The sequence below is a fragment of the Emys orbicularis genome, chromosome 1 (assembly GCF_028017835.1).
Source record: "Emys orbicularis isolate rEmyOrb1 chromosome 1, rEmyOrb1.hap1, whole genome shotgun sequence".
Classification (NCBI taxonomy): domain Eukaryota; kingdom Metazoa; phylum Chordata; order Testudines; family Emydidae; genus Emys; species Emys orbicularis.
Window position 1 is genome coordinate 353,812,866 of NC_088683.1, and position 24,234 is coordinate 353,837,099.

Sequence of the window (24,234 nt, forward strand, 5' to 3'; positions counted from 1 at the left end):
GGAGCGTTCAACGCGACACTGAGGGAGGTAACGTATGCGGAGTGCGCAGTCCGCACGTGTCCTGGGAACACGCGAGCGGGGGGGAGGGGCTGGCGCATGCGCAATGTGGTCGCAAGATTATGTTTTTCAAACAATCTAGGGGGACGGGCTCGCGCGGATATTTTCTGCGCGTGCGCAGTGGTGGTACCGGAGCTGTCAGTGAGCGGCGTGGCATGGCGGCGGCGGCGGGCGGAAGCGGCGGTTGCTGGTTCCTGGCTCTGGCGCTCGGGGTTTCCCTTCTCAAATGTCTCCTCATACCAACCTAGTAAGGGCCGCGGGGCCGGGCCGGGCCAGCCTCCCCCTCGCCACGTCTCTGTGTGTGTCCGTGTCCCGCCCAGTCCCCGGGGGAGCCGCGCTAGCAGCCCCGGGCCATCCCGTGCGCCGTGGCCAGTGCTTCCACTACCCCACCCCCCGACCTGCAGCCCCTGGGCGGGGGGAGCTGTGGTGCCTCAGGGGCCAGGCGGGCAGTGTCGCGTGGCCGTAACATCCTGTGGTGCCCCGGGCGCCGCCGGCCCTCCCCGCTGCGGCACCTTCGCGTCAGGTGGGCAAGGGGCTCCTGGCGCGGGCTGCCTTGCGGGAGAACCCCCCCGCTGCCTCCCGGCGCTGACTTGCAGTGAGGCCGAGCCTCCCCATGCCGCTATCCTGGGGGTGTGGGGGCTGCTATGGGGCTCCTGCCAGGGATCCTGTATTAGTGCAACTACCTTACACGCACCCAGAGAACGGGGCCCCGGGGTTTATGAAGTTAGCTGGCAACTTCCTGGCCTGGCAGTGAGGCTACACCCCCAACGCAACCCATAAACAGTTGCATCCTGTACTAGCTTTTGCTGGTTTGGGCTGCAAATTGCCTCCCCGCTCTCTTTTCGTGCTGCTGGAGGAGCTGGGCATCAGGTCGCCTGAGAGTCAAAAATCTTTTCCAACGCCCCCGTTTGGTTTACTTTGTGCTTGACGCTAGTGGCCTTATGTCACCCATTAAAGTGATATTAAATTCTGCATATGAGTTTCAAAATTTCTAGGCTTTTAGCACAGATCCTGATGACTTTAAGTTACCAAGCCCCAAGATGGAAGGAGACTATTTAATAGGACTGCACACTTATATGATGTGGCATTGTGGGAGTATTTATTTTTCTAATATTGTACCTCAGTTTCATAATTTATCACTTCTGAGACAAATTATGATAAGTGAGAATCCATCTTCTTTATTTGTCCTGATTGGGAATAAATTTGGGTTTGTAATGATGAGGGAGAGTTGAGAGCAATGTTACCTGGCACCTTCTGTAGAGAGTATTAAGAATGTTCCTAAGCAGCCTGATTGTTGTTTTGACCTCTTAAAACCTCACTTCAAATCTGTGCTAGAGGATCAAAGTATGAATTCTTCTTTCCTCAAAGAAGAGCAAAATAGACAGCCTTGAGTAAAACCTCTATGGCCATTTATGGTTTTTTTTAAAAACTCTCTTAAAATTTGTTTTAAAGATACAGTGTGAAGTCTCTTACTTTTTGTGATAAGTTTAATAGTAAACAAAAGATGCTTCTACTCTTAAACTACATAGTTGTTTCAGACATTTACAGAGTGGGATTTTCAAAAATTTATAAATGAATGGCGCACAGGTGCTTTTAACTCAAACTTAAAACTTAAGTATGAACACTTTCATTTGCTAAGTATGAGCATATTCATTTCCTTAGTATGTTCATAAGTATTAGTTGGAGTAGCTCATTATTAATACTGTCTGATGCTTCGATCTGTTTCATATTACATAAAAGCTTTCTCTTATGTTCATGTGAAGTTTGATTCTGCAATTATAAAGCAGAACGGTTTGATTTTTAAATACATTTCGCGTTAATTTTGTAACGCGAGTAAAGGACTAAAAAAACTGACCTTTTTGTAACAGCACTAGAACTTTAAGACAATTTACCCTTGAGGTAACCAAAAGCATTACATATTTATAATGCAACTTTAATAATTTGGCAGACAGCTGTGTCAGATCAGAACAGCATCTGACATGAATCTTCCAATATTGTATCTAATAGCTTTTACATTTCTGAGTAACAGGAGTCAGCTTTTCTGTAAATTGGGACTGTTTTCAGTTGTCAGCCTCCCTGTACAATATGAATACTCTCTGCAGTGCGTCTTTGCAATGGGTTCATTAAGGTGGGAATGGTGTTATCAAAATGTTTAAATCTGATGCCAATACTTAATTTTAAAAAATTCTTTACCCTTTCAAGTCATCTTGTAGTACAAATTGTTTGTTTGTAATAGTTTCTGTTGCTGAGCAACTAGAGTAAGGTTAGTGTAGATACAGACTAACACAGCTACCCCCTGATACTAGAGTAAGGTTTGTAATAAGTAGTAATGCTAATGGTAAAACATTATAAACTAAATTAGTCCTATGCAAAGTAGATCTTTCTTTAGCGATGTATGTTGTATGTTCTCCATTGTTTTATGTCTATATTTCTAACCGCTATTACGTGACCTGGAGGATAACAAGGTTATAAAGGAATGGCCAGCATGCATTTGTCTAGAACAAATCATTCCAAACCACCCTAATTTCTTTCTTTGATAGGGTTACTGGTCTAGTGGGTAGGGGGAATTAGTAGATATGATGTATACACCTCTACCCCGATATAACGCGACCCGATATAACACGAATTCGGATATAACATGGTAAAGCAGTCCTCGGGGGCGGGGGGGGGGGGGGGCTGTGCACTCCAGCGGATCAATTACAATACATTAGAAGCAAGAGGAAGACCAAAGACAGGGTAGGCCCACTGCTCAGTGAAGAGGGAGAAACAGTAACAGGGAACTTGGAAATGGCAGAGATGCTTAATGACTTCTTTGTTTCGGTCTTCACCGAGAAGTCTGAAGGAATGCCTAACATAGTGAATGCTAATGGGAAGGGGGTAGGTTTAGCAGATAAAATAAAAAAAGAACAAGTTAAAAATCACTTAGAAAAGTTAGATGCCTGCAAGTCACCAGGGCCTGATGAAATGCATCCTAGAATACTCAAGGAGCTAATAGAGGAGGTATCTGAGCCTCTAGCTATTATCTTTGGAAAATCATGGGAGACGGGAGAGATTCCAGAAGACTGGAAAAGGGCAAATATAGTGCCCATCTATAAAAAGGGGAATAAAAACAACCCAGGAAACTACAGACCAGTTAGTTTAACTTCTGTGCCAGGAAAGATAATGGAGCAAGTAATTAAGGAAATCATCTGCAAACACTTGGAAGGTGGTAAGGTGATAGAATAGCCAGCATGGATTTGTAAAGAACAAATCGTGTCAAACCAATCTGATAGCTTTCTTTGATAGGATAACGAGTCTTGTGGATAAGGGAGAAGCTGTGGATGTGGTATACCTAGACTTTAGTAAGGCATTTGATACGGTCTCGCATGATATTCTGATCAGTAAACTAGGCAAATACAATTTAGATGGGGCTACTATAAGGTGGGTGCATAACTGGCTGGATAACCGTACTCAGAGAGTTGTTGTTAATGGTTCCCAATCCTGCTGGAAAGGCATAACAAGTGGGGTTCTGCAGGGGTCTGTTTTGGGACCGGCTCTGTTCAATATCTTCATTAACGACTTAGATATTGGCATAGAAAGTACGCTTATTAAGTTTGCGGATGATACCAAACTGGGAGGGATTGCAACTGCTTTGGAGGACAGGGTCATAATTCAAAATGATCTGGACAAATTGGAGAAATGGTCTGAGGTAAACAGGATGAAGTTTAACAAAGACAAATGCAAAGTGCTCCACTTAGGAAGGAAAAATCAGTCTCACACATACAGAATGGGAAGAGACTGTCTAGGAAGGAGTACAGCAGAAAGGGATCTAGGGGTTATAGTGGACCACAAGCTAAATATGAGTCAACAGTGTGATGCTGTTGCAAAAAAAGCAAACATGATTCTGGGATGTATTAACAGGTGTGTTGTGAGCAAGACACGAGAAGTCATTCTTCCGCTCTACTCAGGCCTCAGCTGGAGTATTGTGTCCAGTTCTGGGCACCGCATTTCAAGAAAGATGCGGAGAAATTGGAGAGGGTCCGGAGAAGAGTAACAAGAATGATTAAAGGTCTTGAGAACATGACCTATGAAGGAAGGCTGAAAGAATTGGGTTTGTTTAGTTTGGAAAAGAGAAGACTGAGAGGGGACATGATAGCAGTTTTCAGGTATCTAAAAGGGTGTCATAAGGAGGAGGGAGAAAACTTGTTCACCTTAGCCTCTAAGGATAGAACAAGAAGCAATGGGCTTAAACTGCAGCAAGGGAGGTCTAGGTTGGACAATAGGAAAAAGTTCCTAACTGTCAGGGTGGTTAAACACTGGAATAAATTGCCTAGGAAGGTTGTGGAATCTCCATCTCTGGAGATATTTAAAAGTAGGTTAGATAAATGTCTATCAGGGATGGTCTAGACAGTAGTTGGTCCTGCCATGCGTGCAGGGGACTGGACTCGATGACCTCTTGAGGTCCCTTCCAGTCCTAGAATCTATGAATCAAAGCAAGTTCGATATAACGCGGTTTCACCTATAACGTGGTAAGATTTTTTGGCTCCTGAGGACAGCGTTATATTGGGATAGAGGTTTATTAATACTAGTAAGGATTTTGACACAGTGCCACATGACCTTCTCATAAGCAAACTAGGGAAATGTGGTCTAGATGAAATTACTATCAGGTGGGAGCACAACAGGGTGAAAGCTGAACTCCAAGAGTGTCAATGGTTTGCTGTGAAACTGGGAGGGTGTATCTAGTGGGGTCCTACTGGGGTCAGTCCTGAGTCCAGTACTTTTTAATATTTTCATTAATTACTTGGAAAGTGGAATGGAGAGTGTGCTTATAAAATTTTCAGATGACGACAAGCTGGGAGGGGTTGCAAGCACTTTGGAGGAAAGGATTAAAATTCAAAACAACCTTGACAAATTGGAGAATTGGTCTGAATTCAACAAGATGAAATTCAATACAGACAAGTGCAAAGTACTTCACTTAGGAAGGAAAAATGAACTGCACAACTAATAAATGGAGAATAGCTGCCTAGGTGGTAGTACTGCTGAAAAAGATCTGGGGGTTATGGTGGCTCACAAACTGAATGAGTCAACAATGTGATGGAAGTTGCAAAAAAGGCTAATATTCTGGGGTATATTAACACGAGTGTCATATACAAGATATGGGAGGTAATTGTTCTTCTCTACTCGGCACTGGTGAGGCCTCATTTGGAGTAAGGCAGTGGTTCTCGAACTTTTGTGCTGGTGACCCCTTTCACATAGCAAGCCTCTGAGTGTGAAACCCCCCCCCCTTATAAATTAAAAACACTTTTAAACCATATGAATGCTGGAGGCAAAATGGGGTTTGAGGTGGATGCTGGCAGCTCGTGACCCCCCATGTAATAACCTCACAATCCCCTGAGGGGGTCCCTACCCCCAGTTTGAGAACCACTGGAGTAAGGTATCCAATTCTGGGTGCCACACTTTAGGAAAGATTGGACAAATTGGAGAGAGTCCAGAGGAGAGTAACAAAAATGATGAAAGTATTAGAAAACCTGACATATGAGGAAAAATTTTAAAAAAACTGGGCTTATTTAGTCTTGCGAAAAGAAGATGAAGAAGGACCTGATAAGTCTTCAAATATGTTAAGGGTTGTGGTAAAGAAGACAATGATCAATTGTTCTTCATGTCAGTTGAAGGTGGGCCAAGAAGTAATGGTCTTAATCTGCAAGATTTCTACAAGAGAAATTTAGGTTAAATATTCAGAAAAACTTTCTAACTACAAGATCTGGAACATGTTTCCAAGGGAGGTTGTGGAATCCTTATCATTCAAAGTTTAAAAAAAAAAACAGGTTGGACAAACATCCGTCAGGGATGATCTAAATTTACTTGGTCCTGCCACAGCACAGGAAGCTGGACTTGACTTCCAGCACTATATTTCTATGATTCTATTACTTTAAAATTGCATTACTTCAAAATAGGAACTTCAGCTCCTGATGCCAAGCAAAACTGAAAGCTATAACTGGATCCTAATATTCCTGCTTGTTAGCAATTTGTAGAAACCAAGATGACTCAAGCTCTCTTATAGTTCCTACTCAGGCTGCTTTTTTAGAATTGCCTAATTACTACTATGATTTTGATTCAGCTAAATCCACTGGACTAGCAACACAAATAGTTTCTTTCTGATTCTTTTCTGTGTACCTGTAAATGGTTGAATACTTTGAAAAAGATTTTTCAATCTTTAAATCTGTACATACCTTATTATTAATGGCCATATTCTTTGCAGTCATTCCACAGATTTTGAAGTACATAGAAACTGGCTTGCCATCACTCACAATTTACCAGTCTCTAAGTGGTACTATGAAGTAAGTTCTTGTTCTGTTCATTTGCTTTTTAATTGTGTGTGAATTTTGTGCTTATTAGAGACACCAGTCTGACATCCCGAATGAAGTCCTTTCTTCACAGAAAATATACATCATGGATACTGATGGTCAGTAGTTGGTGGTGGTTTTGCAGTAATGCCCAGGGATACCAATCATGGATCAGGACCCCATTGTGTTAGTGTGATCTTCTCAGGGCACCCAGAACTGTAAGACACAGTGTTACTTGGTCTCAGAAATTTCGGGAGAGCTTTACTAAAGCTTAAACTGTGTCAGCTCACTGCCATGCCAGTCTGTTAGCTTAGCTGAGGACACACACATCATTTTGACATATACCCTGAGATGGCTTGTAGTCAAACTAAGAATAAGGTTATTACTAAAGTGCATAGATTTAAGTGATACAAAGCAAGAGTAACAGAGACAGGAACAGTATGAAAGAACCCGAATGAAGCAGTTCACAGTGGACATCAGTCCACATCAGAAAAATAATTGGCACGCTTGTGAAGAGACAGCTGTTTTGTTCTGTTATAGGTTCTTATACTGCCTTCACTGTAGTATCGATAATAATCAAAATTTACAGGTAAGCAAAATAAGAAAAATGCTGCTTGAGAACATATTAGTTTGTTTTAAGGATATTTACTTTGTATATTTTGACATGTGATGTTGATAACTTGTGTTTTAACAGTTATAAAGCTTTAACTTTTTGAATCTCAATGCCTACTGTCACTAGATTGTCCACCCTGCCCCAATAATTTATCATTATTTAAACTGATCAAAATTGAAAAAATGCTTAAAAATAAACAATGATATTATCAGTCAGTTGTAAAAAAATAAAATGCGAATTCTGCCATACCTACCCATTGCCAACACCAAAAGACTTCCAGTTCCTCCATAAACACTACCGTCTCATAGAAGAGCTGCTGAAGTCATTTTCAGCATTGTACAATTGCTCAATTCCATTGTGAAGTAGGACTGAAATCAAAGGTATTAGCCTTTGTTCGATACTGGCTACTGGAGTGAACATACCAATTAATCCCATATGACAAACTTTTCTGTATATAAATCTCTATGAGCAGCTGTCTTGATCTTCAGTTCTAAATTGGTAAATCTTATTTTGTTTTTAGGCAACTTCTGAGTGGACCTTGGATTATCCTCCGTTCTTTGCTTGGTTTGAATTTGCACTTTCACACGTTGCCAAATACTTTGACCAGGAAATGCTGGTTATCCAAAATTTGAACTACTCCAGTCAGGCAACAGTCTTCTTCCAAAGACTTTCTGTCATCTTTACAGATATTCTCTTTGTGTATGCAGCCCATGAGTAAGTCTCAGTGTTCTGTTCTCTGGGGACAGTGGGGTGTCTGTTTAAAATATTGAGTTTTCAGAAATGGGCAGGTGGTAATCACAAAGGTGTCTACATATAGACTTGCAAATGTGTGGAAAGAACACAGCTGGCTAAACCTATTAAAGGAATAAGTGGGGGCGTGTAGCTAAGATAGAAGACCTTATTTCCTCTTTTATCTGGGGAGTCTAATGTTGTGGGCACAATTACATTTATTTTAGACATTAGTTACCTTCTCTCATATGTAATGTACTTGGTAGTTTAAGAATTCTGAAGGAATTCAAAGCTCAGACTGGATGACCTAAGTCTTTTTTCACCCTGTTACGATTCTAAACATGAAAGAATCTCATTCATGTAATTTTAACATCTTGTCACATATTAAACCATTCTTTGCTGTTGGTCTTGTCTTCCAAATTTAACTTTTTATTGGCAATTAGTTAAGCAGTCTTAATAAAAGTTCATAGCATATTTAAATGTACCATGGATTTGGGGGAGGGCAAAGAGTGTGTGTAATCTCTCACGTTGGGGGCGGGGAGAGAGAGCATGTATTTTGAAGAAAAACCTGTTGCCCACCAGAGTGATTTAGAAATAGCAAAGTCTTACAACAACACTCCACTCAGTATGAGTATGGTCATAGATTCTGCATTTTTTAAAGTCCAATGGAAATAACTTTTAAATAAATACTACCTTGCATGTTGCATTCCAAACACTGTAGTGTGGTAATGCATGAGAACCTGGTAATGAAACTTACTGACTGTAAAGTAAATAAAAGTTATGCTGACTATTATATTTTCCTTCTCCAAGGTGAGAGAATGCAAAAAACAAATTAGATTTTAAAAATTCCTTGATTTAATAATAAAAGGTTATGGTTGTAACGTAGACAAGGAAAAAATCTAAAATTATTGTTCTTAACCTTAAAGCCCTTATAATTTTCTAAATTCTGTTTGATACTTTCTTCTTGGGGAATTAGTCAGACCTTCAGAGTTTTGTGTTTTAAAAAAATAAACTGTTCCTATTTTAGGAAAAACATATTTCCAGTTATACAGTATAAGTCATTGTAAATTAATTTTTTCTTTGATAATTTGAATGAATTATCAAGAATTTGCTATCACTTTTAGTAACTGGCATATGGCAGAACTTCCCTGAAGAGATCATCTTCCGTGTTAATAATATAAATTGGTGCTAAACTAAATAATTCTGTATTACTGTTTGATTTCCTTCATTCAGATGCTGCAGATATGTAAATGGGAAACGACCTGGAAAAGAACTTCTGGAAAAACCGATGTTTGTTCTTGCTGTTCTGCTCTTATGGAACTTTGGCTTATTAATTGTGGATCGTATCCTTTCAGTTAGTTGTCAAAATCTAGCAAGATTTTAAACAAATCAAATACTGCCAGTGGTTTTTGTATATATTGTATCTAATATCTTAGTCAGAACTAATATCACTCTTGATTGCAATATTTGTGTTACTGTTTGGGTTTCAGGGAGGTCTCAGCTGAGTAAAGTTTCATTGTAACAATATATTCAAAGTTTATTTGTAAAAGTTCTCTGATCATGATTATATAGCTCCAAAGAGTTGGATTACAACTAGAGCTATTTACTGATTTGGCAAACCTGAAGCGTTTCACAGAGACGGTTAAACTTCTCCAGGGTTCAGAGGGTCCACGACTCTGGGGCAGTCAGCCTAGCAGACTCTTTCTGACTTTGATTTGTTAGTGTGCAACCTAGAACTTGAATTAACTTTCTTTGCTTTTAATTTTCAACATTTCATTTAAAAGAAAGGAGGAAGTAGAAAATGATAATGCTAACTAACAGATCTAGCAGGCATCAGTCAGTCTTGGCAAAATGTGCACTGATCTAGCTAGGAGCACTTGTTAGTGGCAGTGCATCTCAAGAAGTATGAACTCTGTCATTATATTTTTAGCTGCAATTTTTGAACATCCATGACTTTAGATTAAAGTGATATTTTCCACCCTTTACCATGAATATGTACTCATCAGTGAGGTCCATTTCCATGCCAAGTTTCCAGCATGCCATTACCATTCTTTCAGTTATATGTAGTGAGGAAATATAGAAGGAGCATGGCAGCAATTATTTTTACAGCAGAAAATAACCATTTGTGATAGTTTTCACCACAGCCCTCTCCATAGGCAACTCAAACACCTGAATATGTCTGCTTCAAACATTTAAGTCACTTCTGGTAAGAGACTAGCATTTAAAACTTCAGCGAAAAGGGGGGATTTTTCATCAAGTGAAAATGGTGGTGGAAGAGGATAGCGGAGTATAATTGAATCCATTTAGCATAATAACCTTGTTTATAGTGTTTTTTGTTGAGTTCCATAATACACCTAACACTTCGCTATATTACCTGCATGTAACCAAGAATTTCTCAGTGAGGTTAAGCTCTGCAGCTTTTATATTTTCTAATTAGAACGGATAACAAAAAGGTAATTTTATAGCCAACTTGGAGTAATAATTTAGGAATGTTTCCTTGATTATAGTTCCATTTGATCTGTTTGCTGATTGTGGACTTCTGATTCTGTCCAAGCAAACTAACGGTAAAAAACTTCTTCCTTGACACAAGTTCAGATATTCACTTTCAGTACAATGGCTTTTTATTTGGATTGATGCTTCTTTCTGTTGCTCGATTATTTCAGGTAACCATAAAATCAAGTTGCAATGTTTTTGTTGTCCTGTGACAAGACTTTTAACCTTAATCATGGGCCTGCTCCTATTCTAATAAGTGGGAGCAGTTCTGAATTGCTGCCCACTAGAATTGGATCTCTTAGTATTTGTTGTTCTGGTTTTTAGTTCACTTGGCCATAAAATATTAGCTGTGCCGTGGAGAGAGCATATCTGCCCCCCTGTGAGGGAATGAGCTCCATGTATTGCTGTTTAAATACACAACTTCTTCCTAGTTGTTACATGAGGGAGCTACCAGTCCTTTGGCAGGAAAGATTACCCTGAGGAAGGGGGTTTATCTCTGAGACTGGGGAGATATGAGGGATCCCCTGAGCTCCAAACACCCTTTAAGGTCAAGAGAATAATCTTGTGACCTGAATCTACCCTGCGCTGGCCTAGTTGTTTATTCTAGGCAAATGGAAAAAATACCCATCCCTGCATTCATACATGAAATGTTTTGATGCTTTAGGCAATGGAAGAAGGCTGTCTTTGAAACTGCTAGTGTTAAGGTAGGGTGAGTTTAAATGCAGCTCTCATGGGGTTTCCATCTCTACAACTTTTTTTTCCCATTTAGAAAAGGCATTTGGAGGGTGCTCTTCTTTTTGCTGTTCTCCTGCATTTCAAACACATCTACATCTATGTAGCCCCAGCCTATTGTGTATATTTGCTACGATCCTATTGTTTCACTGAAAATAAGGCAGGTAAGTTACTGATCCTTCCTCAATGTGTTTTGTATTAATGATGTGTGAGAAGGGGGCCCAGGAGGTGTAGAAAGACATGACATTTACATTCAGTGCTAACCTGTCATTACTGTCCTTGAAATTCTCTTTTATAAGTCTGACATATTACCTTGGCATGAAGCAGTATGGTGATGGGGTAGCGATAAGTCCACATTTATTCAGTGGATGAAAATGAAATAGAAGCTTTGACTTAAAGTATTTTATTGGAGACTGGTTTTGAAGTTGCTCTGGTAGAAGCTTCTCTTTCTCACAAGTCATTTCCGTACTTCTAAAGACTCAAGTCAAGCCAATACTAGGAACAATTTGAGTGCTATAGAAAGCTATTCTGGAGAGATGTAGGATGGCTAGATCAGTGGTTCTCAACTTGTGGTCCATGGACCCCGGGGGGTCCGCAGACTGTGTCTAAGGGGTCCGCGAAAGGTTGTCGTTACCATAGAACAGTGGTTTTTAACCGGTGGTCCATGGATCCCTGGGGGTCTGCAGACTATGTGTAAGATTTCCAAAGGGGTCACCGGTCTCAAACTAATGGTCATAGATATTCACATTTCACTGGCAAAATGACATTTATGTTGTATTACCAGAATAAAGTCAATGACCATAAAGTTCAAGTTAGGTATCAGAAAGAATAGATGTAGGTAGACTGAATTTAATTTTTCCTGATAAGACCTACTTTGAAATAATGGTCCATTTGAATTTATCATGGCAATAAGTGTCCTTTTCCTCATGCATACACTAAATATTGCTAAGGGCTATCTTTGTTCCTTCTATTCTGTTGAAGATGCAAGCTCATAAAGTGGCAGCAGTTAGAGCACAGTATTTCATAAGTGGTGTGTAAAAAATGTAAGCATTCTAAACTGAAAGTAATGGCATTCTCATTCTAAACCATAGCTGCCTAAGATTTTCTATAAATATAGCAAATCTATGTATTTCACAATCTGTTATAAAACTGGATAACATTTGTTATTGGAAAAGCAAAACCAGCATTATCGCTACATTTTCAAAATGACTGTTAGACTAATGTCAAAATAGTTAGAAATGAGAGAGACTTGCTAGATCAGACTGTCTCAATTCAAGAGACCATCTCTCATCATGTTGCTGAATATCCTTTTCTCTGGTCTTGACAAATGCAGTCTTGCCTTGCTGATAGCCATTCAGAATGCTGGTGCAAAGATAATTTTCCTAGTCTGTCGTTTTGAGCATGTCACCCCTCTCTTTTCATCCCTTCACTATCCCTCTTTCATCCCTTCATATCAAACATAAGCTACTAGTCTTCACTTTCAAGGGCCTTCACAATATATCCCCACCCTATCTATCTTCCCTCATTGATTATTGAAAAGCAGACTCCCACCTCCAGTCGGCCAATCATGCCATCTTGCATCACCCACTTATTAAAGGTCAAACAAGCACCTTTGTGCTTTCTCCCATGGCTGTGGGAAGCTCCCTTTAAACATCTGCAAAGCTACCTCATTATCCACCTTCAAAACCTTCCTTAAAACTCTACTTTTGCTCTGAAGCCTAGAGAAGACTTGACAGTGGTTGAGCTGCTGGTGTGCTCAGACCACTGACTGTCACACTGACAGAATTGTGTCATTGTTTCCTTTTACTCCTTTGTCTGTATCCATCTGTTTCTCTTATATTTAGCTTGTAAGTTCTTTGGGGCAGGGGCTGTCTTTTTGTTCTGTGTTTGTATAGCGCCTAGTACAGTGGGGTCCTGGTCCAAGACTGAGACTCCTAGGTGTTGTTATAATACAAATAATAAACTAGCAAATTAAAGTAGAGCTCTCTAGCAGTTGAGAAATGGGTATAACTTTGAGATTTGTAAACCTAGTTGTTGGACAATATACTACTTACTGACTGAAAATATTCACTTAAAGGGTGATACTCGTACTAGCTTCTTTACTACTAAAGTCAATTTGTTGGCTTCCCATTCCTCTTCCCATACCTCCCCAAATATCTCTGTTAATACGAATATTAATTTTCTGTAGATGGATCCCTCAAGTGGAGCAGCTTCAGCTTTCTTCGCATAACTTTGCTGGGATTGATTGTCTGCCTTGTTTCTGCTCTTTCATTGGGACCCTTTGCAGTACTGGTAATGACTCCTTATTCCCTAGCCCTCTAACCTTTCTTTTAGGACTAGTCTACACTACTGTGCTGCATCGGCATAGCTCAGCACATCTGGTGAAGACACGCTATGCCAACGGGAGAGCACTCTCCCATCAGCATAATTACTCCACCTTAACGAGAGATGGAAGCTATGTCTACGGGAGAGCGTCTCCCGCCAACCTAGTGCTGGTGGACAGCACTTAGGTCAATGTAACTTGCGTCACTCGGGGTGGCTTTTTCACACCCCTGAGCGACATAAGTTACATTGCCTTAAACGGTAGTGTACACAAGTCCTTAGAAACAAAGTTGAACAATTTTAAAAAATTGTGAAGAATCTCTAAACATGGGTCCTCGTATGTTCTTTTTGTTCTCTACAGGGCCAACTACCTCAAGTCATTTCACGTCTTTTCCCTTTCAAGAGAGGCCTCTGCCATGCTTATTGGGCCCCTAATTTTTGGGCTTTGTACAATGCAGTGGACAAAACATTAGCAGTTGTTGGTACAGTAAACTAGTTTTGTATTTTCAGTGCTTACTTGCATATAATGCCCCCTGTGGGACTCAAATTCCCTTTCTGAATTCATGTAATGAATGAAATTTTGTTGCTTGTTTTTAAGATTCATTTAATCATTTGCTTTTCAGCTCTATGCATTGCATAGCAGTAGGTTCCCAATTGCTGTAGAAGAATAGCTTGATTATTGAAACTTGTGTGAAATCTCTGCCATATCTTTGTGTTCACATAACTGTTGCCGTTTATATTGATTTATATATTAATATTATATACATATATTATACACTTTTCATAAAAATTAAGTGTGTATGTATAGCTGAAAATGTACCTATGCTATTTGACAAACATTATGTTCACTTGTAGGTATAAAATATAAATTCCTTGATCCTGAAAAGATTCCTAAAGCCTCAATGACAGGTGGATTGGTTCAAGAATTCCAGCACACTGTCCTTCCTTCTGTGACTCCACTAGCCACACTCATTTGTACCTTCATCTCCATATTGGTAACTTCAAAAAAATTATAATCTTTGATACGTTTTTAATTTCCATGTCCCCTTTTCCCTTGATTGAATAACATAAATGTACCTGATACTTACATATATTTTTGCTCTTGAACTAGGTATCTTTGTATTGGAAAAGAGCAGTCAGGGTGGATGTTGAGGCAGTAGTAATTTTGCATAACAAAGCATTCTCTGAGTATTCCTAGACGCCATGGTCTTTGTCAACTATAGAGTATTTCAGAGACAGACAGACCTATAACAGAGACTCTGGTCAAAACCACTTTGCTTACTGAGCTGGAAGTAATTCTGTAGCTAATGATTTGAGCAAAATTCAAGGGATGTATCAAGACTGGACTGAGATGCATTGGCAGAGCTGTTTGGAAAACTTGCTGAGCTCCTAATAGCATTATCTGGAGCCAGGAATAATGGAGTTGATCCCTCACTTTTCAACTCCCCACCTTTTTTAATGGAGTGAGGAGCAGAAGGCTCAGGTGACTGGTATTTGGATGTAGAATCCTTTCATCCTAGATCGTCAATCAGGATATTGGTGGCCAGAGGATACTAAACAGCCATTAGATGTTCACTTATGTGAAGTGTGGTGGTGGTTCCAGTTAAATTCCCAGAGGCAGTTCCGCACAATCAGGAAAACACCATTCATTTGGCAGTGTGAGTGAAGTCTGCATTTTTGCTGCCCATGTTGTTACTGTTATATAGATGGAAGACTTCAATCTCTGTGCTATTTTACACCTCCCATCAGCACTACATATCCACACCAGAAATATATACCTTCCTGGGATGCTGCAAAGCGGTGCTGTGGTAAAAGCAGGAGCTGGATGCTCATTTGCGTATTTCAATAATAACATCATAAAGCTTCATATGGGCAATAGCTTATATACAGGATTGTGAATTTTTACACTGAAGTCTTATTTTTGCCTGTTGTTTCTAGCCCTCTGTTTTCTGTCTTTGGTTTAAACCCCAAGGGCCCAGAGGCTTTCTTCAGTGCTTGATACTTTGTGCACTGAGCTCATTCATGTTTGGCTGGCATGTGCATGAAAAAGCAATACTCCTCGCTATTCTTCCTTTGAGGTAAGTGACTTGTTAAGTGGTAGTTCCTCAGATTCATTTGGTTGCAGGCTATGATTGAGGAGCTTTTCAAAGGAGGATTGTCACTTGGTTTTCAGTATGATAATTCAGAGAATTCATATCATACGTAAAACCTCTCAAACTGAAGCACCCTAATTCACTTTACATATAAGAATCATTTCATCCACCCCTTAAATATAGCCCCCTCTGAAGTGGAACGTATTAACTGTTCAATGGTGCAAAATAACACAAATCTGCTATAAAAAGTAGCATTTCTCTTCAGGTGCTCCTAGCAATTCATCTCCTTTTAAAAGATACCTTGCATTCATGGAAAACCTTTTATCCAAAGACTTCATCATGCTTTACTAATGGTAGCTTATCCTCACAATAGCCCTTTGAGATAAGTATTATACTAACTTTACAAATGGGCATAGAAGCACAAAGAAACTGTGTGGCTTTCAACAAATTGCTTAACAAGTCAAGAGTGGAGCAGGAGTAGAATCCAGGAGTCATGACTCCCAGATAGAACTACTACATGCTTTCCTATCTTTCTTTCCGTTTGAACATTTGGGCATGTGTATTGTACATAGTGTGACAATAAATTAACTTGTTTAGCTTCAGATACTTAGTAAACTTTGTGTAGGGTAATACAAAACATTAACTAGGTTGCCAAAAGCAATGCTAGCTGGCAAACTGAGCCTAAATTCAGTGGCACTCTTGTGCATTCAGCTGGAAATCCTGTGGCAGTTTCCATTAAATTTAAAATGGAGCTTTTAATTGGATTTAATCTGAAAATCAGTACTACAGCCACAACATAACATTCATTGTGTGCTACAGGTTTTTATATTCACACATACCTGCATCATAGAAACTGTTATGGGGAAGTCTTGGTAGCTGGATACAGGGATATTTGGGACTTCTGGTATCCAAGAAGGCATGGTCAGTGATTTAGGATTGCTGAGTAAGCATGACCAGGAACGAAATTAACATTTGGCCTGTCACCTTCCGATTTTAGAATTAATGCATTAAGATGACTGGGATAGCTCACACTTCTGAGCTATTGTTTCAGGCTGCCTGCAAATGCAGACATGCATCACGGCATTGGATTACACTTACTTCAAGGTTTGCTTCACAAACAGGACTTGAAAATTCATTTTTTAATACAAGTTTAGATTCTGCAGCACAATTCTATGGCCTGAGTGGATTCTGTAGCTATGAAATACAGGGATCCCTATCCATAAGCAGTAGTAGTTGATTAAGCAGATCTTCTCTTTAAATAGCTAAGATTTGAGATTCACTTTGTAGTATGCTATATTTGTGAAGGCCTATTTTTTGGCCTCTGAGCCTCACTGTCACTTGACAGATGAAACAGCAGTTTGCTATTTACCATTATTTTGTTTATTAGGACATTGCCTTGAGGCCAGTTGGGATCAGGGCCCCATTGTGCTAGGCACTGTACAGACAGAGACAATCTGAGCCCCAAAGAGCTTACAACTAAATAGACAGGATAAAGGGTAGGGGAGAAGGATAGAACATACAAGCAGAGTGAACAACATGATGGCTGCAAACTTCAGGTTAGTTCCTCAGTTTTTTGGTTCTGTTTAAATTATGGCTGTCGATTAATCGCAGTTAACTCACGCGATTAAATCAAAAAATTTAATCACCATTAAAAAAAATTAATCGCGATAAATTGCAGTTTTAATCGCACCGTTAAACAGTAGAAGACCATTTGAAATTTATTAAATATTTTGGATGTTTTTCTACATTTTCATATCTATTGTATTCTGTGTTGTAACTGAAATCAGTGTATATTATTTTTGATTATAAACATTTGCACTGTAAAAATTATTAAAAATATATTTCAATTCACCTCACACAAGTACTGTAGTGCAATCTTTGTCATGAAAGTGCAACTTATAAATGTAGATTTTTTTTTGTTACATAACTGCACTCAGAAACAAAACAATGTAAAACTTTAGAGCCTACAAGTCCACTCAGTCCTACTTCTTGTTCAGCCAGTCGCTAAGACAAACAAGTTTGTTTACATTTACCGGAGATAATGCTGCTCTCTTCTTATTTACAGTGTCACCAGAAAGTGAGAACAGGCATTTGCATGGCACTTTTGTAGCGGCATTGCAAGGTATTTACGTGCCAGATATGCTAAACATTCGTATGCCCCTTCATGCTTCAGCCACCATTCCAGAGGAAGTGCTTGCATGCTGATGACGCTCGTTAAAAAAAAGTGTTAATTAAATTTGTGACTGAACTCCTTCGGGGAGACTTGTATGTCTCCGGCTCTGTTTTATCCGCATTCTGCCATATATTTCATGTTATAGCAGTCTCGGATGATGACCTAGCACATGTTCATTTTAAGAACACTTTCACTGCAGATTTGACAAAATGCAAAGAAGGTACCAATGTGAGATTTCTAAAGATAGCTACAGCACTTGACCCAAGGTTTCAGAATCTGAAGTGCCTTCCAAAATCTGAGAGGGATGAGGTGTGGAGCATGCTTTCAGAAGTCTTAAAAGAGAAACACTCAAACTACAGAACTCGAACCACTAAAAAAGAAAATCAACCTTCTGCTGGTGAGATCTGACTCAGATAATGAAAACGAACATGCGTCGGTCCGCACTGCTTTGGATTGTTATCGAGCAGAACCCGTCATCAGCATGGACGCATGTCCTCTGAAATGGTGGTTGAAGCATGAAGGGACATATGAATCTTTAGCGCGTCTGGCATGTAAATATCTTGCAACACTGGCTACAACAGTGCCATGAAGACGCCTGTTCTTACTTTCAGGTGACATTGTAAACAAGAAGCGGGCAGCATTATTTCCTGCAAATGTAAACAAACTTGTTTTTTTTTTTTTTTTTTGAGGATTGGCTGAACAAGAAGTAGGACTGAGTGGACTTGCAGGCTCTAAAATTTTACATTGTTTTATTTTTCAGTGCAGTGTTTTTTGTACATAATTATCATGAAAGCTGCACTTACAAACGTAGAAAGAGATTGCACTACAGTACATGTATTAGGTGAATTGAAAAATACTTATTTCTTTTGTTTTTTTTACAGTGCAAGTACTTGTAATCAAAAATATATATAAAGTGAGTACTGTACACTTTGTATTCTGTGGTGTAATTGAAATCAATATATGTGAAAATGTAGAAAACATCCAAAAATATTTAAATAAACGGTATTATATTATTTTTTCAGTGTGATTAATCACAATTAATTTTTTTAATTACACGATTAATCACTATTAATTTTTTTAATCGCTTGACAGCCCTCGTTTAAATCCATTTACTGAGGTTGTGTTAGGTGGGGATTACATAACTGGAAAAACAAAGGAGAGGGCAGGAGGGGATTGGCATGAACATTCACTCGGCACGGGAAAGAACGCTGAGTGAAGTCTGACATCAGTGCCTGAATGTCCCTCCTTGAACTACTTTATGCAGCTACTCAGCAGCTTCAGTTGGGTTCTGTGGGGGAGCATGTCTCCCTTACACAGTTTTGGGTCTAGGGGTTGCCAAGTGTAAGGAGTGGCCCCTGCTGGGTACCATTTTACTTCCTCCACCGCTAGTGCAGCAGTAGCTGCTTAAACTGCTTGTGCAGCTGTTGTGCTGGCTTCAGTCTGTCAGCTATGACTTGTGTACTCTGGTAAAATTAGGCTTGGTTTTTAAGAGGCAAAAGGTAAATCAAAGTTCTTGTATTTTAGCTTGTTGTCTGTGGAGAGTCCAAAACGTGCTGGCATTTATCTGATTCTGACAACTACAGGGCATTTTTCACTCTTCCCATTGCTGTTTACACCACCAGGTAAAGTCCCATGCATCTCCTCTATCTCTCTCTCTCTCTCCTCCCACTCCCCCCCACTTTGATTTATTTTTATTTCCATTTTTTCAGTGATAGCTCTGCTGTTAGAAACCGTCTAAGTACACAGTGTTGGGCATTATATTGTGTGTCCAAAAGCCACTTTCAGAAAGGTGCCCTGTGAAGGGGTTTTGGGCAGTAACAGAAACACACTAAAGAGCGAAGTTTAGGGTTTGGGCTGTGCACACAAGTGCAGGATGGATGATTTAAATTGCCAACTTAAATCAGCAAGTAGGAATCATTAATTTAAATAATGTTTGTACTTTTTAATTATTTTCCTAAAGAAAGGTTTATTCTCATTTGTTGATAACCATTAAAACATGTTGATTTGCAACTCAATATAGCCTTTACAATACATTTGGTGCTTTTTGCTAACCAGGAGGATACACTATATCTATACACATTTATTTAAGCAATTATATAGCTCAGCTTACATTTATTCAGATTCTTATTTTTTCCATTTTTTTATTATGTTAGAAAATGGTGAATGATGCATTTATTTACTAGATTAATTTTTTACTTGTGATTTGCATCAAGCTCTGTTTGGATGGAAATTCAATTAAAAATGCTCAAAACCAGCATCTTAAATGTACTGGATACATGAGAAAACAATTATCAAAAAGTTTATCAAAACATGTTTTACATTTAAAACTTACTGATTCATTAAGCAAAGGAGGTGTTCTCTGTTTTTGAGGGACATGGTTACCAGAAACAATTTTCAAACTAATAGATCTCATCCTCTCACCCCAGTTTTTATTCCTAGATTGGAAGAGGGAAACAAGCTTTCCTGCTTTTTTTCAACTCCTGATTGGTTTCTTAACTATGAATGAACTAGTCATTGGACTGAAATAGTTGAAGAAAATAAAATGAAAATAGTCTCTCTGCAACTGCAGAAGAGGCTACTACTGTCAAAAGCTGGTTTAGCACTTCATTAAACTCTGGTCCAGGTGTTTAGCTAGTGTCTTCCACCAGTTCAGTTTTTTTATTTCTTTAAGCCATGACAGCAAACATATACTGCTTAATATTTTTGTATTTAATTTAAATAATTGTAAAAATAATAAGTTTAGGTCTTAACACAAGTTGTCTGTTTCAAATTTAATTTTAAATAGGTTTATTTTTTCAAGATTAAACCTGTATTTAATTTAAATTAAAAAATCCAATTTAAATCAAATCTGATTTATCTTTTTTAAAAATCATGGATTTTTATCTACCGTGAACAAGTGTGATCTTTCCTCAAATCTAAAATCCCCAAGCCTCAAGAGAAGTGGGGAATTAGTTCAGTGGGCAAAAATTTCAGTGATCAGATTACTACAGTATTTGAATAAAGATGGATATGGAAAATTCTCATAGAATCATGTAGCCTGTCTTTGCTATCCCCTCCTGGTTCTGCCACATTCCAGAGGTTCTACGCCTTCAAGTTTCTACATAATGATAAGCATCCTTCTACTGGGAGGGTGTCTGGATTTGGACTCCCTTTCATATCTAGTGATACTGCTCTTTAAAATGGAGAGGTTGCTGTGTTGAGAAGTGAGAAATTTCCTTTGCACTCTTACTTCCATCTGATATTACATTGCCTTTTACATACTTTTTTCCTAGTTAATCAGATAATTGGGTACGATTGGTTTTATGGTGGGGGGGGAGGGTGTATAGTTTTGTTTTCCAGTAGACTTGTTTTTTCTTAGTCAAACAAGACAGAATCTAAGTATCAATCCACTAATTTATATAGTTCTAGTATACATTGCACTAATCACTGAAACTAATGATTCAATATGAAGAAATTTGTATAGTAGATGTTACAAAGGGGAAGGACCTATTGTGTCACTGATCATCATGCTGCCTATGCAGGTTTGTTCCTTAACAAATAGTACATCCACTAGTCTAATTTTAAATGTTCCAAGAAATGGGACTTCTGCTACTCCCCTTTGGAGAGAATGATTCTTATTACCTTTAATAAATAATTCACACTTTAGTACTAAGTAGTTTAAATTATTGTATCCGTAATTTAAGGATACTGTAACTTATAAAATAATAAGCAAAAACATTGCAAGTTAGTTGAATTTTCAAAAATGTTCTTTATTTCAGAAATCGCAACTAAAATACTGCTCATGCTGCTGTTCACAGTTTATAGCTTCTCTTCACTGAGGGCTCTGTTCAGGTAACAACTAAGCAAATATTTTATGTTTAGGCTATTGAAACACTCTTTGTATTACTGGAGGGGACAGTAGTGGTGGGGCTGGATGGTTTAGGAGGTTGGAACTGAAATACCCCTAGTTCAAATCCAAGTCAGTAATGGCCAAAATGTGAGGTGTCAGTTCAGTTTGCAGTAGGCAGGTGTCCACATCAAAAACATTTGACATTCCTGTTGCAAGAGACGCCAAAGTTTGAGTGGGCACAGATACAGAACTATCCACTTGGCCCTGGAAACAGTCTGTTCACATCGGGGTCAATGCATTGTCAGGGTACAAAATTGTAATGCCCCTTCTAAGATGTACCTGTTAAATAGCTAGAGGATTTCAGTCTCCAAAGCTGTCATATGGCAGCTTTCATCACCACTGAATTTGCATACATTTTCATATACTTGTCTATTTATGTTAAAAGATGCATAATACATGTGGTACTTTATTAACAATACAGTATAATTTGTCAAAGTGCTGAATGTTTTGACAAATACCAGCCGAGAGAGATCAACATTAACTTCTTGAAGACCCCACTGTAGAGTATCTCCCAGGCCACTAACATATCTCTTAGCAATTCTAACGTGCATATCTCTATACTGTCTAGGGATGTACATGGGCTGTAGAAAACAGAAGAATCTGTGTGGAAAAGGCAATCAGTTCTCCATCCTGCTCTTTGGTTTCTACCCTTTGAATGCTCTGCCAGGCTTTCTTCAGTTCTTGTTTGGTTTTTTGTTTTTGTTTGTTGTTTGGGTGGGGGTTTTTTGTTTGTTTTTTGTTTTGTTTGTTTGTTTTTTGTTTTGCAAATGCTTTGAAGAGGAGAGGTTTCATTCAGTCTCTGGCCCAAGAGGAAAGCTGCGATTTATGGGGGAAGTAGTGTCTTAGGTAGCAAGGGACCCTCTTCAGATGAGGCAACTGTTATAATCTCAATGACAATGCTTAGTTCTAATGAAATCCCCTTAGCAGATGGGATGAAGCAGCATTTGTAGGGGTATGGAGATACAAAAGTGGGCTTGTTGCCAGAGGTGAACTTTTTCAACAGAGTACAGCAGCACCTTGATTCTTTCTGAGTTGCAGTTAACTGATGGTTTGTATGCCCTCCAGGACAGTACTGACTGAATATCCACTTTTGCAAAGCTCTTCAACTCTTCAGGGCTGAAGTTCTGTGCCTATACAATTTAGGGCCTCTGATAGAGCTTAATTTGAGCTTTGTAGGGCTGATGCTCCTGATCATCTGAAACCTTGATTTGTTCAAGAAGGATGGTGTCCTATGAGACCCCCTCCCCAAATAAAGGCTTACCTGTAGTAAGAAATATATTTTAAAGAATATTTACAGTGGAAATATCTGTCTTTGTGTAGGAATTATGAACCATCTTAAAGCTTTCTTTCAGTTATGGTGATCTAACAATATCTAGAAATATACAGCCAGAAGTAATGACCTGACATGTCCACTACCCGAATGTGGAAGAACTGGCATGCAGTGAATGTGCATCAAAAGCTGTGGAAGGTCTCCTGGCTCATTGATGTTGGCAGGATGTTGGCAGGATTGGTGTGGGGCAAAGTGAAGCGAAATAATTACTGATGTGATGTATGGTCTAGATTCAAAGATGCTAAAACATGGAATCTTGTATTTGAGTTTTATAATCCAGGATTATAAAGAAATTAGTTTTTATGTTATGCTAATGACATGCTATCAAGCACTGTATTTTAGTCAGTGGCTATATTTGAAGTTCTCACTGCCTGGCTTATTGTGCTGTTTAAAAACATGTTGTGACTTGGTGCATAGCAGATAGGCAAGACAAAGACTTGACAAGGGCAACATGCCTCATGCTCACTGAAAAAGAGAGAAAACTGAATTGAAATCACAGGTTTAATATCTTCTTTTTTTTTTTTTTCCCCCACAGAAAAGAGGGGCCTCTGCTTAACTGGCTGGAAACTATCTACCTCATTGAACTAGTGCCTCTGGAAATCTTTTGTGAAATTGTGTTTCCTTTGACCCCTTGGAAACTGAAGTTCCCTTTTATCCCTTTGTTGCTTACTTCCGTATACTGTGCTGTAGGCATCACATATGCTTGGCTCAAACTGTATGTCTCTGTCTTGACTGAATCGGTAACTGTCAGACAGAAGGCAGAATAAAGCAGCATTGGGACCAATTCCAAGTAAATTCTTCAGGAGGATTATCCAGCACTAGGGGGAGTTGTCTTCTAAGATCATGCACATTTTGAAAAGGCAATGGTACTATGTACCATTCTTCTCCATGTCTGCTGGTTTTCAGCATCTCGGTACTGTCAACTATTGTCCCTCTGATCAGAATAGCTCCTTGAAATGTTGCACAGCGCATGGTGAGATGCCACTTGTCCTGAATAAATTGTGAAATTTAATTGAAAATAATATTGTATTAAAATTGTCCATTTAAAATGTCCAGATTACTTCTCTGAAGAGAATGTGTATGGTTTCCTTGTTAATGAGGGATTTTGCCAGAAACCCGTATGGCTACGTATAATAAGGGATCACTGCTGTATAGAAGAGAACATAATTATAATCATGTACTGTGGAAAATGTAAATAAAATACTTTTTTATATTTCTGCATTAAAACCTCTTTCTGGATATCTTTGGAGCTGGAGGGGCATCTGTACAAATGAGGAGTAAAACTAATATACAGTGTGGAATTTGTATGCTGATCAGTTTTTTTGCCAGACTCATTTGTGAAACCCAGTGCTGAAATCTTATATGCTACTTCCGACGCCACTATCTGATTTATGTCTATTTTTGCTGCACTGGTTTTCTCCATTTTATCCCCCTACCTCCCAAGTAACTTCCTGCATTCTGGCTATCCTTAACCATCTTG

The 24,234-nt window shown here is 39.0% G+C and overlaps 1 protein-coding gene across 2 annotated transcripts; it reads left to right on the top strand.

Moving 5' to 3' along the window:
• The first annotated feature begins 193 nt into the window (after positions 1-193).
• Positions 194-24,070, top strand: ALG8 (ALG8 alpha-1,3-glucosyltransferase). 2 transcript variants are annotated; one of them, XM_065406909.1, is made up of 13 exons: positions 194-304; positions 6,296-6,374; positions 7,514-7,707; positions 8,956-9,065; positions 10,318-10,385; positions 10,985-11,111; positions 13,136-13,239; positions 13,631-13,764; positions 14,167-14,264; positions 15,242-15,347; positions 19,060-19,157; positions 21,294-21,366; positions 23,290-24,070. In XM_065406909.1, exons 1-13 carry the CDS (start codon positions 213-215, stop codon positions 23,519-23,521), a joined length of 1,515 nt encoding a protein of 504 aa, XP_065262981.1. In that variant the 5' UTR covers positions 194-212; the 3' UTR covers positions 23,522-24,070. The 2 variants fall into 2 exon arrangements, with proteins under 2 accessions (XP_065262981.1, XP_065262971.1); XM_065406899.1 differs by having other exon boundaries at positions 13,631-13,751; positions 14,125-14,264; positions 15,208-15,347.
• The last annotated feature ends 164 nt before the right edge of the window (positions 24,071-24,234 follow it).

What these genes read in the sequence shown, in the direction of transcription:
- ALG8 (XM_065406899.1), top strand. Translation starts at nt 213, where the DNA reads ATGGCGGCGGCGGCGGGCGGAAGCGGCGGTTGCTGGTTCCTGGCTCTG. An exon ending in GTACCTTCATCTCCATATTG is followed by an intron (nt 14,265 to 15,207) that starts GTAACTTCAAAA and finishes TGTTGTTTCTAG; the next exon opens with CCCTCTGTTTTCTGTCTTTG. An exon ending in CTCGCTATTCTTCCTTTGAG is followed by an intron (nt 15,348 to 19,059) that starts GTAAGTGACTTG and finishes CTTGTATTTTAG; the next exon opens with CTTGTTGTCTGTGGAGAGTC.